A 20,551-nucleotide genomic window follows, 5' to 3' on the forward strand; every position below is an offset into this window, starting at 1 on the left:
AAACCAAAAAAAAAATCTAAGAATAAAAATTTTTAGATTTTTAAAACTAAGACCTATGGATATAATTTACAAATACACTAGTTCTGATTTTAATTGAATAACTACAGCACCAGGAAGAAAAACTTTTTTGTTGTTTTCTAAATATAACTGTAATGATTTCACATTAAAATACAGCCTGGGGTCCTGGCCAGGTAGCTCAGTTGGTTAGAGTGATGACCCAATACACCAAGTTTGTGGGTTTGGTGTCCAGTCAGGGCACATACAAGAATCAACCAATGAATGCATAAGTAAGTAGAACAATAAATTGATGTTTCTCTCTTTAAAAATCAATGAAAAAATAAAATACATGATGGGGCAAAAGTAGGTTTACAGTGTTTGTATAAAAAAATTACAATTATTAAAAAAGATAAGAATAAGTTGTGTTTTGCGTGCTCACAACTGTAAACCTACTTTTGCCCCCACCTTGTAAAACCCACAATGTCAATTACCTGGGTGAACAAGCATTGTTATATTATAGTAGGTAAAAAAAAGAAACATGTTATTTTAGAGTATCCATTCTTGATGATCTGCACTAATAATAGGGATATGGATGGTAAATAATTCAAAATAAAGGATAGTTTAAAACTCATTTATATTTGTTTTTGAAGTACATTCACATAGTCATACTGTGAACAGCCAAACACAAACATAGACTGTCAGGCCCAGAGGTAGATATTAATAAATTATCAGCACTTGTTTAATTTCAGAAAACAAACTGGCTCTTATTCTTGGATTAAATTTTCATGGAGAAGCTATCCTATCAAAAGCTGAAAACTTTAGAAAGATTAAAATATTTTTAAGTTTAAATTTAATCTAAGTGAGATGTTTGTAAGTTGTTATTCATTTAAGATAATGATCAAGTCTAGATATCAATGAGAGGCATAAGTGGTATAAAGGAGTGGAAAACTAAAATCCTACAACAATAGATTTGGAAATCTAGCTTCCTTTCCTTTAAAGTGATAAAAGTAGTTACCCATTACTGAACTAGATGCTTTACATACATTATTTCTAACCTTTAATAACCTATGGAGTAGATATTTATACCATAATTTTCATACCTGAGTGCACTGAGGCTATAAAAGATTAAATAACTTGTCTAAAGTTACAAAGCTAGCAGTAATAAAATCATTTATGTATAAGTAGCTTTCTGGTCCAAAGAAGAAAGCTCAGAAAAAAATGGGAAATCTTCTCTGTAACGAGAAACAAAAGAACCAAAAAGAGGAAGACAGCATTATCTCAATTTACACAAAGAGGTTGGAAGGTTGCTTTGAGAAAAAATACTCAGAATTCTAGGAACTGATAAATTCTGGGATTCCATTTTGTAATGTCTAGGAGCAGTCAGGTAATTAATCCCAATAGCTTTTAGCCTGAAAATGCACAATAATTAAAGACTACCTTTACTAATCTAATACATATATCCCTCACAGGTTTCTCACTAAAGAAGTCATGGTAAAAATTATCTATGATTCCATAATTTCAAATTATTTTCATCTTTGTCACTAAGGGAAGTAGTTATTGCACAGGAGTTAAGAGTGAAGACCATGAAGAAGGACAAAATGGGTAAGATCCTGACTTCTTAGCTATATAACCTTGAGCAAGTTACTTAACCTAAGTAACTTTCTTTATCTATCTATAAAATAAGGATATTGATATCTGGTTCACAATTATTGTAATGAATAAATGAGATAATGTGTATAAAATGTTCCACATAATATCTGGTATACAGTAAGTGCCCAATAAATTTGTTAGAGTAATATGCTTTGATGACCTCTATGTTTTATTGGGATATTTTCTGTTAAGCAAAAACTTAAAATGTTTTTTATTGATTGTACAAGGAAAAGAAAGGTATTAAAATTTCCGTTCAAAGTGTCAGAACACTTTTCAGTGTCTGGACAATTTACCAAACACCTTTAACAAAACCCAGATTTTACAAGAAAAGACAAACTTTAGTCCTTTGAAATTCACTAGTTCTTCTGTACATAATGTGGAAGCACATTAAAATGTAAGACAGAGCACAACATTTGTAATATATTATTGTTACAGTAACAGAACTATTCCTCCAGACTAGAGTCAATTTCATCATTCACCACTGAGGGGAGCTGCAACCTAAAAAAAGGTTTATATAGACTCCCAAGGTTATTTTTAAACTTTCTCACACCTCATAATATTTGTTTAATAAAATTTTAATATATTTTAAATTAATTTGATAAGCATGCCTGAATTCTCTTTTGGAGACTTACAAGGAATAAGAAGGCTCATTATATCCATGGAATAAAATGGGAGATCCCTATCTGTATCTTCTCTGCTTTTGCTCCATAGCACTTGCTAACATACTATATATTTGTCATGTAACATACACTATATAATTTGTTATCTAATATAGTACATATTTCTCAGACAATAATTTGTATTCTCTCTTTCTTTCACTCTTCCCCCTCCGCCCCCCCTTCTCTCTCTCACACACACAAACACACACACACAGGAATGTAAGCCCCATGAAGATTTTTTTCATGGTTTATACACCACTCTACAGTATTTCTAGCCTAAAACAGTGCCAAGCACAAAATACATGCACAGTGAATTAATTGCTACTTAATGAATAAATGAATATTGGTTCATTTATTTGAAAGGTTAAAAACACATTAGATAATGTCAAATATAATAGTCCCTCTCGTCCAAAGTTCACTTTCAAGGTTTCAGTTACTTATGGTCAACTGCGCCCAAAAATATTAAGTGGAAAATTCCAGAAATAAACTATTCATAACTTTTAAATTGTATGCCCTTCTGAGTAGCATGATAAAATCTCGGGCTGTCCCACTCTATCCAGCCAGGGAGTTAATCATCCCTTTGTCCAGAGTATAAGCTATCTGCCCATTAGTCATTTAGCAGTCTTCTAGGTCAGTGGTCGGCAAACTGCGGCTCGCGAGCCACGTGCGGCTCTTTGGCCCTTTGAGTGTGGCCACGAAATTTCAAGTGCACTGTACGTGCGAGCCCGCACGTGGTATTTTGTGGAAGAGCCACACTCAAGGGGCCGTAGTTTGCCGACCACTGTTCTAGGTTACCGGATTGTAGAGATATTGCAACATTGTGTTCAAGTAACCCTTTTGCTTATTCATAATGGCCCCAAGCATAAAACTAGTAATACTGGCAGATGTAACAAACAAAAACTGTAAGTGCTTCCTTTAAGTGAAAAGGTGAAAGTTCTTAACTATTTAAAAAAACACATACAAAAAACATAAAAAATGTATGCTAAGATTGAAAAAATGAATCTTCTATCCATGAAACTGCCTAATTCATATTAAACTTTATCTTGGGTATGTATGTACAGGGTTCCATATTATCTGTAGTTTCAGGCATCCACTGGGGGTCTTGGAATATATCCCCTGTAAGTAAGGGGGGACTACTGTAAAGCAAACTGCTACTACCTGAAAAAAATGAAATGTTTACATATACTGAATTTTGGTTTAAAAGAAAATATCTAAGAGCCATTTTTTAATCCTATAGATGAGTACACAGACAGATCTCATGAGAATGACCTGTTTAATACACATTTATAGTAGAATCCTTCTTAAATGATCTGAATGGCACAGAGAGTTGGTTAATTAAATGAAGTAGTTGCCTATTAACCATGTTGACACATGTGGGGTTAAAACCAGGATGTTTTATTGACAGCATGGGAAGTATGAGGTAATCTATGTAAATTAAGTAGAGGTTGATAAGAAGAACTTCTATGTAATGGCAAATGGGATCCTTCACATACTATCTCACTGCCACTAGAGTCTACTTTTTAAATTTTTCTTCTATACAGTTGATGGATTTTTAGGTAATCTCTCTCTCACCCTCTCTTTACTTTTATTAGCATTTATCTTATGCAGGATTTACTCCCAGGCCTTATGTTTTTGTTTCTTCAAGGATTTTTTTTTTTCTTCTTCTGTGCAATCTCTTTTCTGGTTTAGGAAAAATCTGCTCTTTTTCAGCAGGATCATCTCAATATGGCAGGGAGAGCTCATGTATGGATTAATCCACTGATGAGCTCTGTAAATTCTGCATCACATCTTCAGACCATTGTTCACCTGGGTGTGCTCAATGACCAAATAATCTAAACTCTTAAGTTCAGCATTACTGTTTGCATTTTTAACCACGTGCAGCAAAAATTCAGCAATCTTTTTGGGCCACTGACCCTGCAACTCCAGCCTCACTGTTTGGCCTGGATGCATCTCCCAACTCCACTACTCTAGTAACGGAATGGCACACATTGCTTCCATAAAGTGACATCCTTCAGATAATGGTTGGCTGTTAAGATATTCATAACCTTGATGACCTGGGCAGTTTCATGAGTGTTCTTAAAGTGAACACAAAGATTTGAACTTCTTGATTTGCATGATTTTGTGGGGTTTTCTGGGTCAAGAGAATAGCAAACCATTTTCAGGTGACCTCAGGATGCTTACAGGACGAGCTATAATTCCTCCCTTAAAAATAATAATCTGGAGAGAAACCAAGATGGCGACATAGGTAAACACCGGAAATTGCTGCCTCCCACAACAACTTCAAAAATACAACGAAAAGACAAAACGGACATCATCCAGAACTACAGGAAGGCTGGCTGAGTGGAAATTCTACAACTAGAAGGAAAGAGAAAAGCACACTGACTCAGAGGAGCTGCGGAAGTAAAGTGCAGAGGTACAGAGGTTCGAGCGCCCACGGGGAAAGGGGCTGGCACCTGAGGACGCAGTGTCTTTTTGAATCGGAAGGGAGTCACAAGCTCCCAACTGCTTTGAACTCCGGTTCCGGGAAGTCTCTGGGGACCCGGACTAGTGCTGGGAGAGACTGGACGGTCTGGCAGCAGGCAGAACTAAGAACTTGAGGGCAGCTTTCCCTCAGAGGTGCTTGCAGCAATTACCGGGACACTGAGACGCTGGGCACCTTAGGGCAGGGCTGAGGATCTGCCATAGCTGCTTGCTCCACCTGTTGATTCCGAGACCCCGCCCCACCCAGGCTTCCAGCAGAGGCTTTTGCATATGAATGCCCTGGCCTTTTGCAACCTGAAAATTATCAAACAAATTGCAGCTGGGCCAGACAGACCCAGAACTTCCAAGAGAAGGCCCAAGGCCCCACAGCACCTTGCACTGCTTCACAGCTAGGCCTCATCTGGGCACCTCCAAACTCCAAAAAAGGAAGGGGAATCTGCAGATCTCTTCGTAGCTCCTGCTGGGTAACCTCAGGCAGAGGCTAAATTAGCACCTCCTTAGATCCAAGAGCCAGTGTACCCAGTGGTCAGAGTGGGACCATCCAGATTACAACTCCTCAGATCCATAAGGGACACACCCAGGAGGCAGACTCAGTGAGCACCAAAGCCCCACTGAAGCAAGTCTTGCCCCAGAAGGATGTCTTCAGCATAGAAGTTCTCCCACTGCAGACACAGCTGATTCTCACTGGCAATTGGCCTAGAGGTCAATTCCTCCCAGTGATACCTACAACAATCAAGGCATAACTACAACAAGACTGTGCACAAAGCCCACAAGGGTGTGCACCAAGAGTGTCCACCTCAGGTAACTGGGGAGGCTGAGCCACTGGGCCCTACAGGACACCTGGCACACAAAACCACTCTACCAACACAGGGAAACATAAAAAATGCGGAGACAAAGAAACAGGTCACAAATGACAGAAATGGAAGAAAGCAAACGTTTGGATATAGAGTTCAAAACCACGTTTATAAGGCTTTTCAAGAATTTTCTGGAAACCGCCGATAAATTTAGTGAGACCCTGGAGGATATGAAAAAAGAAAAACTAGAAATTAAGCCTACACTGATTGAAATAAAGAATAATATACAGAGATCCAACAGCAGACAAGAGGATCCCAAGAATCAAGTCAAAGATTTGAAATACGAAGAAACAAAAAATACCCAACTGAAAAAGCAAAAAGAAAAAAGAATCCAAAAATATGAAGATAGTGTAAGGAGCCTCTGGGACAACTTCAAGCGTACCAACATCAGAATTATAGGGATACCAGAAGAAGAGAGAGGGCAAGATATTGAAAACCTATTTGAAGAAATAATGACAGAAAACTTCCCCCACCTGGTGAAAGAAATAGACTTACAAGTCCAGGAAGCACAGAGAACCCCAAACAAAAGAATCCAAAGAGGACCACACCAATACACATCATAATTAAAATGCCAAGAGCAAAAGACAAAGAGAGAATCTTAAAAGCAGCAAGAGAAAGAAAGTCAGTTACCTACAAGGGAGTACCCATACGACTGTCAGCTGATTTCTCAACAGAAACCATGCAGGCCAGAAGAGAGTGGCAAGAAATATTCAAAGTGATGAATAGCAAGAACCTACAACCAAGATTACTTTATCCAGCAAAGCTATCATTCAGAATAGAAGGTCAGATAAAGAGCTTCACAGATAAGAAAAAGCTAAAGGAGTTCATCACCACCAAACCAGCATTATATGAAATGCTGAAAGGTATTCTTTAAGAAGAGGAAGAAGAAAAAGGAACTCTTACCATTTGCCACAGCATGGATGGAACTGGAGAGCATTATGCTAAGTGAAATAAACCAGAGAAGGATAAATACCACATGATCTCACTCATTTGTGGAATATAATGAACAACATAAACTGATGAACAAGGACTGATCCAGAGACGGAGAGGCATTGATTGGACTGTCGGGCCTTGGAGGGAAGGTAGGGGAGGGTGGGGGTAAGGGGGAAAGATCAACCAAAGGACTTATATGCAAGCATATAGGCCTAACCAATGGACACGGACAACAGGGGGCTGTGAGGGCATGAGCGGGGGGGGGGGGGGGGGGGGGGGGGGATAAGGACACATGTAATATCTTAATCAATAAAAAATATATTTAAAAATGTAAAAAAAAAATTAATAATCTTTACAGGATTTCTAACAGCTAACTATAATCATTCACTCTTTCAACAAATATCTACTGAGTACCTATTACACAAAAGGCATTATGTAAAAAAAAATTTTTTGTGGTATATACAGACATTTATAGAACAGAACTTTTCCCCTGTTAAATTTACTTATCCAAGTAGAGGTCCCGTTTAGCATCTCAGAAATTTGACCTCAATTTTCCAGAGCACATAAAAAGATTTAATACCCAGATAGGAAAGAAGAAAACTATTCTCAAAATTCATTTATTCCTCTCACTATATAGGAGTTGGTCCAGGCAGAAAGAAATTAAGTTCCTGCCCAATCCTGGTCTATTTTCCGGGAAAGAATACACTACCTTTCTTTTTGTTTTATTTTAGGTTTAATTATACTACCTCATCCTTTGAGATTAGATAGATCACAATTTGGGATAGTTATTCTAATTTAAAGTCTGTAACTTATTATATTCTCTTTTAAGTTGTATATTTTAAATGATTTGGTTATAACGTACATTCATGCTTTTTCCCGTGTATTAAGAACACAGCAGCCCTGACCGGTTTGGCTCAGCGGATAGAGCGTCAGCCTGCGGACTCAAGGTTCCCAGGTTCGATTCCGGTCGAGAGCATGTACCTTGGTTGCGGGCGCGTCCCCAGTGGGGAGTGTGCGGGAGGCAGCTGATTGATGTTTCTAACTCTCTATTCCTCTCTCTTCCTCTCTGTGAAAAATCAATGAAATACATATATATATATAAAAAGAACACAGCAATTTCACAATACCTCCAAAATCTGGTAACTATATACAATATAAGTAAATATGATAACAGATGTATTTAATATTTACCTTTCTCTCTTTAACAACTCTTTTAAAAAATAAACATGGTGCTAGCAAAATAGACAAATCCCTTGTCTCTAAAAAAAACTTGCTATAAAAATAGCTATAAGCCAGTAATAATAAAATCATAAGAAATTCATCTAATAAATGTTATTTTATTGCATTTGGGTTCCTAGCAAGCATTATTAATTATTGTCATCATTATTGACAGCTGACAAACTGCCTCCCTCCCACATTCTGATTAATTTTAATTTTCTTCAAATTAGATCTTCAATACCTAGATTTCTCTCTAAGTTTTGCTACCTCTTAAAAGATGGGTATACTTTTTTCATACCCATAGCTGAGAAATCAGATTTCTGCTAGAATGACTAGTATCTTCCTCAATATGAAAAGCAAGTTTATACCACAATTCAATTTTCCATTTTTAAAATTAAACTACAGTTGACATACAATATTATGTTGAATACAAGAAATGTTATTCAACATTTCCATACCTTTCAAAGTGATGACTGATATAAATCTTGTAACCATCTGTCATCTGTCATCACACTGACTTATTTTATAACTAGAAGGGTATACCTCTTATACCCTTCACCTTTTTTTCACCCACACAAGTTAATTTTCTTTTCTTTTTTTTAATTTGGCATAGAAAGTAGCTATTATAGAAACAAGAAGTAGGAGGGAATAAAACTGTTATGCTAAGAAGTTCAGAATAAGAAACTCACAACAATACTCATATTCCATTCCAGATTTAAAAGTATACAGAAAATACATATAGAGATACGGATTTTTAAAGAAAGATATAAATTAGGGAGATATTAATTTATTCCAAAATGGTATACTAGGTAATTATTTTAAATATTTAATTCTTCATGAACTTGAAAACCAAAAATTTGATCTACAAAAAGGTAATTTTAAAAAAGTTAATAAAATATTTCTATCAACTAAAACAAAGTCAGAAACCTAGGAAAAGCCCTCTGAGATCAGTAAACAAAAAAACTTTACTTTTAGTTGAAGAAACTAAGTCCTAGAATATAACCTACTGAAGGTCACCAGCTTTGAAGATACAAAATCAGGATTTATAGTCAATTCTAACCCAACCAAAAGTTCATGTTTTCTCTATACTATGATATGGGAGGAAGAAAAATTTATTATTTTCAAATAAGAGTATGAGGCAGAGAGTCAAGAGACATTATACTATTAAAAAGCATAATGATGGCTGAGAATCTCCACAAGTCCAGTGTTTTACCCACTACATAACTCAGAGTTAAGGTTTTTAGAATCATTGGATGGCATAGTAAAAATTTAACTCTAGTAATAGTTTAAAAAAAATGTTGGTTTTATAAACAATATGAATAATAGTTCAAAGTCATCTATATTATGTTTCTTGAATTTTTGTAAGTCTAATTCATTAATAAACATTTTTACAGACGAAATACTAACATATTTTATTTTCCGTTTTCCCGCTAACGTCATTTTCTTACCTCACAGTCACATTTCTAGCAACTTCAACTATTTGAGTAAGAAATATACAAATGAACAAAATGAGCTTTAATAAATATCATTAAAAGGATATCAAATATACTTTCTGACTTGAGAAACACATAACTCCAAAGGAAAACTCAAAATATACCCTTTTATCTCATGATCCACTTAACATCTCTTTCATTTAAAATTTTAATATTTCTCTATTGACATTTAAAACACCTTTATAAAATATATAACACAGAATACCATATAGCTTTTTCTTTTTTTTTTTACTTCCACCTTTCAGTAGGTTAGTTAGTTCATAACCTATTCTTCAAAAATTTAGAACTGGTATGCTTCCCTATCCTAAGAGTAATTGGGTTGTAAAAACACCTTTCTAAACAAATATAAAGTTACCATTTTTTTACACATTTTACCATTAATTACAACCCAAACTTAATTCTTTCATACATCAACTTAACAAACAGACTTTATATTCGATGTATAACACAACCATGCACATTGAAAACTGAAAGAACATACATTGGGGAGAAGTTCCTGATGTGAGAATGAAAGCTAGCTTTTGAAGCTGTAACTAATTTCAAGAAATCTAAGTCTGTTTGTTTTTAAAACTTCAGTGGCTATTCAAAGTATAATGTTCAAATCTATCACTACAGAAAAGCCAGAGTGTTGTTAACATGTGTGAACCTTCAACATGATATCGGCTTGAAATCCAGCCATCAGAACTCCACCTGCTATGCTTGGACCTGACCTTCCTACCAAGCTTCCCAGATCGTTCAGACTAAAAATGGACCAGTTACTGCTGGAAAAAGTGTAAGAATCCTTTTATCACTGAGATATACAACAAGGTCACGCAATATGTTAACTTGGGAAGGAAATATATGCAGCAAAGCATGTTAAAATCTGTTATAAATATATTATAGAACTTTAATGCTGGTCATGATAACAATGACGATAATTATAAAAACTAATATTCATTAAAATTAAGTATTTAATCCTCACAACAACCATTATGGCTGAGAAGTTAAGAAACTAACCAAGATCACACAGCTTGTAAGTGAAAGAGCTAGAGCTTGAAATATCTGACTCCAGAACCCACACTCTTTTTAATTTACTATATTTCCATTGCCTATCTTCCCTAATCCCTATTCAAATATATTACTAAACACCTACCTGCCAGTCACTTAAATTCCACAATATGTAAGTTAAAGATTATTAAAGCACCAATCTAGAATCCCTCAACCCAAACAAAAAGTAAAGTATGTGCTTTATTTTAAAAAGATTTCAAAGGTCACTCATGATTTCATTCAACAAATGTTTAAATGAAAATTTGCTGTGAGAAGCACCATGCTAGATGCTGAACAGATAAAAAGTTGAAGAAGACATAGTCTTTCCCTCAAGCCCCCAAAATACATATATAATTCAGTACTGAAGAGCATTTTTACTTTTTTTAAAAAAATATATTTTATTGATTTTTTACAGAGAGGAAGGGAGAGAGATAGTCAGAAACATCGATGAGAGAGAAACATCGATCAGCTGCCTCCTGCACACCCCCCACTGGGGATGTGCCTGCAACCCAGGTACAAGCCCTTGACCGGAATCGAACCTGGGACCTTTCAGTCCACAGGCCGACGCACTATCCACTGAGCCAAACCGGTTTTGGCACATTTTTACTTTTAAATCACTATTTAATTTTATAAGGCAACATTACTCCTATTACCAAAATGCTAGTGTACCTTAGTAATGTGTATAGTAAAAATGTTAAAGAAGACAGACTTTGCCATTAGCTTACATTTTCGATGACAAATGTCCACTCTTTATCTTCAAATTCCTCTGCATGAGGATCCTGTAATAAAAGCAAAATTATAAAGTTGATATACATTTCTTTTTTTTTAAATTGATTTTAGAAAGGGAGGAAGGGAGAAAGAGAGAAAAACATCAATGTAAGAGAGAGACATCAATCAGTTGCCTCCATACATGCCCCGATCGGGAACTGAACCCATGACCTTCTGGTGCATGAAACAATGCTACAACCAAAAGAGCCACATTTTTTTAATGTAATCAATCAAGCAATAAAATGCAGGCTGCCTTGTTTTCAGCTTTTTAACGTTTTAGGCAGAACGGCTTACTCTATTTCCCTAAGTTTAAAGCATTATTTTATATTGAGAAATACTCTATTTCACTTATATTGATGCATATCATCTTCCAGCATTACATAGATGACAATATAAAAAGAAACCCGATCAAAGACAGATAGCGAGTAAACTATTAAGAAGCACTTTATTTAGATATTAGATGCTTCTATAAAGCCCTGCCTTCATTTTTATACATGTAAATATTTTAAATTAAAAGTATCACTTGAGGCAAGGCTTTCTTCTGAGCAGAGGTTATGTAAACATCTGGGATTTCGAAGCACTGCAAAGGACCTCATACTCTACATAAAATGGCAAACTGGTATGGCTATTGATATACTGAAGGATAATCAATCCTACAACCAAACACAACTTAAAAAAAAAAGTACATTTTTGCAAGTATTTATTTGATAAATATTTATTAGATACTTATCCTATCTAATAAAAGAGAAACATGGTAATTAGTGTACGACTGCTACCCTTCCCATTGGCTAATCAGGGCGATATGCAAATTAACTGCCAGCCAAGATGGCAGCCGGCAGCCAGGCAGCTGAAGCGAACATGAGGCTTGCTTGCTTCAGTGACAGAGGACTCCAACATTCCCCGCCTGCCTTGCTGGCCTCTGAGCTTGCAGTTTAAGAAACACTGTAACAAATATAGAAGCTAAACAAAACCCCAGAAACCTGCTTTCAGCCTGCCAGGATCTCAGAGCTGGAGTTATACATTGTTTCGATTATAGAACCCAAACAAACCAGATTGCTGCTTTCAGCAGCAGAGGCCTCAGAGCTGGAGCCAGAGCTAAAGCTGGCCAAGAATAAAAAAAGAAAAAAGAAAAAAAGGAGCAGTTGGGAGCTTCAGTCGGCCTGAAAACAGCCCTCAGCCCTTCACCCAGACTGGCCAGGCACCCCAGTGGGGACCCCCACCCTGAAGGGTGTGTGACCAGCTGCAAACAGCCATCATCCCCTCACCCAGGCTGGCCAGGCATCCCAGTGGGGACCCCCACCCTGATCCAGGACACCCTTCAGGGAAACCAGCCAGCCACACCCATGCACCAGGGCTCTATCCTATATAGTAAAAGGGTAATGCCTCCCAGAACCAGGATCAGCGGAGCCGCGAGGCCTCCCAGCACCGGGATCAGTGTGACAGGGGGAAGCGCCCAAACCCCCTGATCGCCCTGCAGCTCTGTGTGTGACAGGGGAAGGCGCCCCAACCCCCTGATCAGCCCTGCTCTGTGCCTGATAGGGAGGAGCTCCCCAACCCCCTGATCGCCCTGCGGCTCTGTGTGTGACAGGGTGCGGCGCCCCAATACCCCCCGCCACCACGGGCCCTGCTCTGTGTGTGACGGGGTAGAGCCATAACCTCCCCATCGGCCCTGCCCTGAGTGTGTGAGTGGCGGCACCCCAAACCCCTGATTGGCCCTGCTCTGTGGGTGATAGAGGGAGGCGCCCCAACCCCCCCCCCCCCCACGGGCCCTGCTCTGTGTGTGATGGGGCAGAGCCATAACCTCCCCATCGGCCCTGCCCTGAGTGTGACAGTGGCGGCGCCCCAACCCCCTGATCGGCCCTGCTCTGTGGGTGATAGAGGGCGGCGCCCCAACCCCCCCCCCCCTCACGGGCCCTGCTCTGTGTGTGATGGGGTAGAGCCATAACCTCCCCATCGGCCCTGCCCTGAGTGTGACAGTGGCGGCGCCCCAACCCCCTGATCCGCCCTGCCCTGAATATGACAGGGGGCGGTGCCCCAACTTCCCTATCAGCCCTACTTTGTGACAGGGGGAGCTCCTCAACCCCCGGTTCGGCCCTGCTCTGTGCACGACAGAGGGGACCTCCCCAACCCCCTGATTGACCCTGCTGTGTGTGTGACAGGGTACGGAGCCCCAACCCCCCTGATGGGCCCTGCTCTGTGCGTGACAGGGTGCAGCACCCCAACCCCCTGATTGGCCCTGCTCTGTGCATGACAGGGTATGGAGCCCCAACCCCCCTGATGGGCCCTGCTCTGTGCGTGACAGGGGGCATGGCTCCAACCCGAATGGCCCTGCTCTGTGCATGACAGGGGGTGGCACCGCAACCTCCCCATCGACCCTGCCTTGAGTGTGACAGGGAGCGGTGCCTCAACCCCTCAATCGGCCCTACCCTGAGAGTGAATGAGAGTGGCATCGCAACCTCCCAATCTGCCCTGCTCTGTGCATGACAGGGGAAGGCGCCCCAACTCCCCAATCAGCCTTGCTCTGAGCCCGACCAGGGGCCGCACCTAGGGATTGGGCCTGCCCTCTGCCACCCGGGAGCAGGCCTAAGCCAGCAGGTCGTTATCTCCCGAGGGGTCCCAGACTGCGAGAGGGCACAGGCCGGGCTGAGGGATCCCCTTCCCCGCTGAGTGCACAAATTTTTGTGCACCGGGCCTCTAGTTATATATAAGGGACTGTAGAGGTGTTATATGGATTCAAATATACTAGTAGTTGTCTTTGCTTTCTAAGACAAAAAAAATAATCGAAATAAATATGTACTGAATGAAATACATGGTTTCACCAAATACTGGAAAACAACACATCACTTTTTACAGAAATGAACATGAAAACCTTTATGAAGAGAAAGCATGTGAGCCAGGATGGATGGTTTAGGGCTTCTACAGATATTAGAATACTAGTAAGTAAAAGCAAAACGCAACAGAGTATAAAACATAAAAAAAAAGTAGTGGGGTCCCATCATATGTACAATTAAGTTATTCAAGGTCACTTCCATTATTAGAGAAGGGGGAGGGATGAAAATATTGAGAGTGCGTCATATTTAAATAGAGGAGACTTGGCTCAACATTCCAATCTAAGAGGGAGAACGGCTCTGCTATTCCCCTTCTGGGTCTCAGGTCCCACATGCTGCTCCTAGGGAAGCATCTTTTTCATGTCTGATTCCACTTTAGACTATTATTTATCTTCTGTTTCTATTGCCACAGCCTAGTTTGGGTCCTTACCACAGTGCCTGAATAAAAACAACTGCAGCATTCTCAGTCTGTCTGTCCTCCAATCAATCTTGTACACATTGATTCTCCCAAAGCACAATTCTAACAATGTTAGTACCAACTCAAATTTCTTTAATGACTCCTATATACCTATGGGATAAAGTCAAAACTTGTTAGTTTTACTTCTTTATATGTGTTTACTTATTTTTTTCCCACTGCAATAGCACAGTAGCAACTGATTCTAAACTGTATTAAGGCAACTATTTCTATCAATAAATTCACACAAATAGGATAAAAACCTTTCAAAAAGGAGTTTCTTTGGTGGTAATGGGCAGGGAGTGGTAGAAAAGGGTAAAAGGGAAAGAAAGATAGAGAACTCTACTTGATATTTGTTTGCCCAGACTGGCCCAGCCCATGAACTAGGTTTATGGACAGAAAATACTATAATAAAGCTTGAAAAAGCTTTTCCATGGGGAATTTAAGGCACAAACAGTGCTACTTTAGAGACTAAGTAATAAAGCGAGACACAATGCTCAGGAAAGAGACATTTTACCACCCACCCTGCTTGCCCTCCCCCCTCATTTTGTTGAGGAATGCAGCCTAGCTGCAGCACAGCTAGTACATATTTTTAATACTATTAGTCGTTCACTTGGGACCATACATCTTTTAGATCTCAGTTTTGTATTCCGGCACGGAACAACATTCAACTGAGCCACACTGGCAATGGTAGAAAAATATTATTTTTAAACACCAATGATGTACTACCCCTAAAACAGTAATTTCAATGGGACCAAGGGACACATCTGATACAGCAAAGTGAGTAAAAACATGTAAAATAGCAACAGTAATGTTCATTTTCAAGACACTTCAAAATGGCATCTATAATAATAAAAAGGTAATATGCTAATTAGACCAGATGTCCTTCCAGACAAAGCTGAACTGGAGGGAAGCCTGGGTCCTGGGTGCCAGAGGGAAGCCAGTGCCGGCACCCGGAGGAAGGAAGGCCTACACATGCATGAATTTCGTGCATCGGGCCTCTAGTATCTACATAAATAACTATGTTATTCACTAGACAAAAACATTTGTAATGAAGACTGCTTTCAATCAATTTAGTGTTCTTTGTGTCCTACTGGAGCAGCGGTTGCCAACCGGTGATTCGAGGACCACTGGTGGTCCTGAGGTCCAAAAGGTTGGTGACCGCTGGTTTAAGGAACCTGGATCACTGGTGGTCCGTGAGGTCTGAAAGGTTGGCAACCGCTGCTCCAGAGCAGTGATTTTCAACTGGTGTGCCCCAAGAACTTTTAAAACAAGCATTACCTGACTATTTAGTCAGGGGTATTGACTAACCTCTTTTCCTTATATTGTGAAATAAAAAAATGACAACAGCCAACACAACAATAGCTACCCAGTATGAATTTCATTATACCTTTTTTTTTTTTTTTTTTTTGCCAGATCTGCAAAAACATATTTTTTGGTGTGCTGCAGAATTTTAGTAATTAATTCATGTGTGCCATGAGATGAAAAGGGGTGTAAATCACTGCTCGAGTCTCCTCTCATACCACTGCAGTAGAGAGAAAAATTGAAAATGGCTTAAAGAGCCTTTTTTTCCTTCTCAAAACCCTAAAAGGCTAGTTATTCTTTTACTAGCATCAGATATTTTCAATCTAATTCAAATTTCTAAAACAAGCGTGCAGACTGAAGAAATTAATTTCTAGTTAAATCACAGGAAAATAAAACATTGATAAGTTCTTTAAAATGCACCTCGACTACGAGCACACCTCTGTGAATACTATACTTCCAACAAAGAGGGTTTAAAGTAGTCTTTTCCTATTTACAAGTTTCAAGATTAAGGGAATTATAAACTTTATTAAAGTAAAATTTAAAAGGGGGAAAATGTGAAAAAGTTTTTCACTTGAATATTTTCAATGATGTTCAAAAACAAGATCCAAAAATTATCATGAAAAAGTGAAGAGGTTTTTTTTACTTGATTTACTTTTCTCTGTTATAATTCTGGTGGGATGGGGGAGTCAGGAAGATAAAAATGTTGACTGAAATATTTTTTAAATATTTTAAATGGTCACAAGGTTTCCTTAGCACAAGTGATACAGCAAATGAGGCAGGAAGAGGTATTTGGGTGTGTGTTTTATTTTCCTACACAGTATAACACTCAAAGTCATAAAAGTTCAGTGATAAGGATATGCTGAACATTCTCATCAGTACTTGAAAACAACACTTATCTCCTAATCCTCCAAGTGACATATTTCAACAGCCACTTTCAACTCAGAATCACTCAGTGTATACATCCTTTCCTTAAACACATGGCTGTCCCCTATTTATCAGCTCTATTCTAACTCCTCTTCACTGTCATGCTCTTTTTTAAAAAAGTTTTATAGCTCTGTCCATTCATTTACTTTACCAATATAAGCAACAGACTGATCAAAACACTCAAGAGATTACTTAAAATTCTTCAAGAATGTCAGAGATCTTGCTGCTGTTGTAACCTATAGTCAGAGTCTTTTGATTACAGAATAGGCAGTACAACGTAGAATACAGAACAGGACTAGCCCTGGTCGGTGTTGTTCAGTGGCTACAGCGTCAGACCACACATGGGAGGGTCTCGGGTTTGACTCCCAGTCAGTGGCATGTACCTGGGTTGTAGATTCCATCCCCAGCATTCGGGAGGCAACCAATCGATGTATCTCTCTCACATTGATGTTTCTCTCTCTCTCTCTCTCTCTCTCTCTCTCTCTCTCTCTCTCTCTCTCTCTCCCCCCCCCTCCCTCCCTCCCTCTTTCCCTCCCTCCTTTTCTCCCTCCTCCCCTCCCTCTTTCCCTCCCTCCCTTACACCCTTCTCCTCTCTTTAAAAAGTCCATGGAAAAAATATCCTTGGGTGAGGATTAACAAAACAAAAAAAGAAGAAGGGGGCTAAATCACAGTGAAACTGAGCAAGTTACCTTCGTTTCTAATCTCAATACAATGGAAATAATCATAGAACCTTAGGGTTGCTGTGAGAATTAAATTAAATACTCCAAAGGTCTCACAATTAACTTCTAATCTTACTGTATTATTCCAGTAGAAAAAATATGGATTACAGGGGTTTAATAACAGGCTTTTAGGACAGCTGGCTAAAAGGCAATGGGACAGCTCTGGTCCTCCTGGAGAACAGGAAGAGTAGCTACTGTCTCACCCCTTATTTTAGGCAAACCAAGTACAGTATATATATATGACAAGCATAATCAAATAATGTTATAAAGCCAATAACAGTAATATCAAAACTATAAAATACACATAAAATATTAAGAATATTTTGTAAAATAGAAGAAATAAAACAGAGCATTTGAAAGTAGTATTCCATTCATGGGTTAGTACGTTAACATTCATCATACTGTTTTGTTCTACTGATCTCTGCAGTAGTTCCTGAATAAATGAATTAATATAATCGACGACAAAATCAAAAGTAACTTTTTTACACAGATTTCACACTCTAAGCCACATAACAATGTTCTACTTAAACTTAATGTCCTGAAATATTTAGTGGCCAGACTGGTGTGGCTCAGGATGTCACTGGTTTGATTTCTGGGCAGGGCACATGCCCGGGTTGTGGGCTCGATCCCCAGTAGGGGGTGTGCAGGAGGCAGCCAATCAATGATTCTCTCTCATCATTGATGTTTCTATCTCTCCCTCATCCTTCCTCTCTGAAATCAATAAAAATATATTTAAAAACTATATATATGTGTGTGTGTATATGTATGTATGTGTGTGTGTGTGTGTGTGTGTGTGTGTGTGTGTGTGTGTATATATATATATATATATATATATATATATATATATATATAATTTAGTGGAGCTTCTTGTAGAGAGCACCTGGGAAAGCACATGGGCATTTCTTTAATTATTGTCAGCTGAAGCCAGTGGCATTGGCAAAGCCACGTCCTGGAAAACATGCCTTGCCAAAAGGCAGGAGTGTTATCAGCTTGACCTTCCGCCCAGGTGCCAGGGGGTGGGTTTTGTTATTTAAATCCAGCCAAGCACCAGGAATGAATATGACTGGGGCCCACCCAAGAATGCACATAATCTCCTTTGTCTGGACTTTTAGTAAAACTTCCTGTTTTTTGATGTATAAATAAATAGGCTGTATTGGCTCGGTGTTACTGTCTCTGTCCCTGTCCTGGTCAGAAGACAGTGGTTCCACCCGGCCCCAGCTTTTTTCTTCCATCTCTGTGTCTGTCTCTTTCATTTTCTCAATTCCCAGCCGCCCCTACTCAGGAACCAGACCACTCTTTAGCCGCGCTGGACACCGAGAAGAGAGACATATTTACAGCTTCTCAAGCTTTATGTTACTAAATTATGCTTAATGAAATGTCCCTCTTCCTCCTGTCCTTCTGCGAAAGTAACTTCAAAACAATTGGAATGACTGAAAGAAGAAATAAGCCCGAGCTGGTTTGGCTCATTGGATAGAGTGCTGGCCTATAGACTGAAGAGTACCAGATTCGATTCCAGTCAAGGGCATGTACCTCGATTGCAGGCTCCTCCCTGGCCCAGGCCCTGGTCAGGGCTCATGCAGGAGGCAACCAATCGATGTGTTTCTCTCACATCGATATTTTTCTCTGTCTTTCCCTAGCTCTTCCACTCTCTCTAAAAATCAACAGAAAAATACCTTTGGGTGAGGATTAAAAAAAAAAGGATAAATAAAGCATTCGTTTTCTAATTTCATCATTTTCAAAGAGGCTAAAAAGGTTGTCTCTACTTTTTTTTTTTTGAAGTAGATAAGGAGTTGGTTAGGAAAGTAAATATGTTAGTACTTAATCACCATATGTGCAAGAAATACATTATAATGTTTCCAGAAATATGGAAAACTTTCAAGAAAAAAACCATGTATATAAAACAGGCTGGTAGGTATATGGACACCTGTATTTTTGGATTTACACTTTGAATTTACACTAGAATTTTGCTTTTAAGCCATATTTATAAAATATTAATATCAAGCCCAGCATGTTTAGCTCAGTGGTTGAGCATCAACCCAGGAACCAAGAGGCTGCCGGTTCGATTCCTGGTCAGGGCACATGCCCAGGTTATGGGCTCAATCCCCAGTAGCGGGTATGCAGGAGGCAGCCAATCAATGATGTTTCTCGCTCACTGATGTTTCTATCTCTCTATTCCTCTCCCTTCCTTTCTCTCTAAAAGATCAATAAGAACATTTCTTTAAAAAAATAAGTAAAATATTAATATCAGTAAAATATTTACCAAATATAAATTTAAAATTTATCTTCTAATACTATCATCACTAAAATATAGGGTATCCCCAAAAAATGTATACACACACTGTGAATAATTATAAAAGTAGTATTTATTAAAGTATGTTTTCAAAATTGAGCTATCAGTTGTTAAAGTATTTATCAAATGCTCATTTTAAAACATATCTTGGTATTAGCCAAACATGGCTAACAAAATGAGGCTCAGAACTAAGAATTCCACAAACCACAACTTTCTTAAAGGAAAAGCACTATAAATTTTTCCATGGATAGAACATAGGAAGTAGTAAAAGAAGTATCTTAATTATAATAAGTTCAAAAGGACTACCAAATTATTCTGACTTTATAGACCATGAAATACCCTGATACCCTTGCATTGTTAATAAACTGCTATATCCCTAAAAATAATGCACATTAAGGTACCAGATTGGACCCCAATGCATAGAACCATTAATAGTGAAATATTCTCTCATTTAGAACCATGATTATATAATAAATTCTTTAATTTATAAAAATGAAACTTACCTTAAAAAGTGTCACAGTGATTTCAATGTTTTCAGGAACAGGCCATACTACAACACCACGGTATGGATTTTTTATTCCAGGTTGCCAGCTATGAGCCTACCAGAATAAAATAATGGCTTCAATATGAAGTACAAGAAATGCAATGTTAATAATTTAGAAAAATATATTGACCCTACTTAGCTATCCATTAGATCTATAGTTTCCCTGAAACAAAAATAACTGGTCAAATAAAGCTTTTCAAGCTTTAAACTTGGGCCATGACAGTTACATCACATGAGAGCTACCAAAGACACCTATAAAAAACTTTCACCCTTTCTCCCACCTACACACAAAAGAAGATGCAAAATTGAAGGGTTTTATATTTTCAAAAGCTACTATTCATGACTGGACAAAATAATTTATTTAAGCATATACAAATGAACTGCAGCCTAATAGCCTTTATTATAAAT

General features: G+C 38.5%; 1 protein-coding gene across 1 annotated transcript in view; it reads right to left on the bottom strand.

The window, feature by feature from the left end:
* The window catches only part of EHBP1 (EH domain binding protein 1), a 471,942-nt gene that overhangs the window by 261,347 nt on the left and 190,044 nt on the right, over positions 1-20,551 (bottom strand). Inside the window, exons 7-8 of the mRNA XM_081100594.1 lie at positions 20,103-20,198; positions 11,037-11,090 (exon numbers count right to left, since the gene is read on the bottom strand). Of these exons, the coding sequence (XP_080956720.1) occupies positions 11,037-11,090; positions 20,103-20,198 (150 nt within the window). The remainder of the gene's footprint in view (positions 1-11,036; positions 11,091-20,102; positions 20,199-20,551) is intronic.

The sequence above is a fragment of the Myotis nattereri genome (genome assembly GCF_964212035.1).
Source record: "Myotis nattereri genome assembly, chromosome: 10".
Taxonomy (NCBI): Eukaryota; Metazoa; Chordata; class Mammalia; order Chiroptera; family Vespertilionidae; genus Myotis; species Myotis nattereri.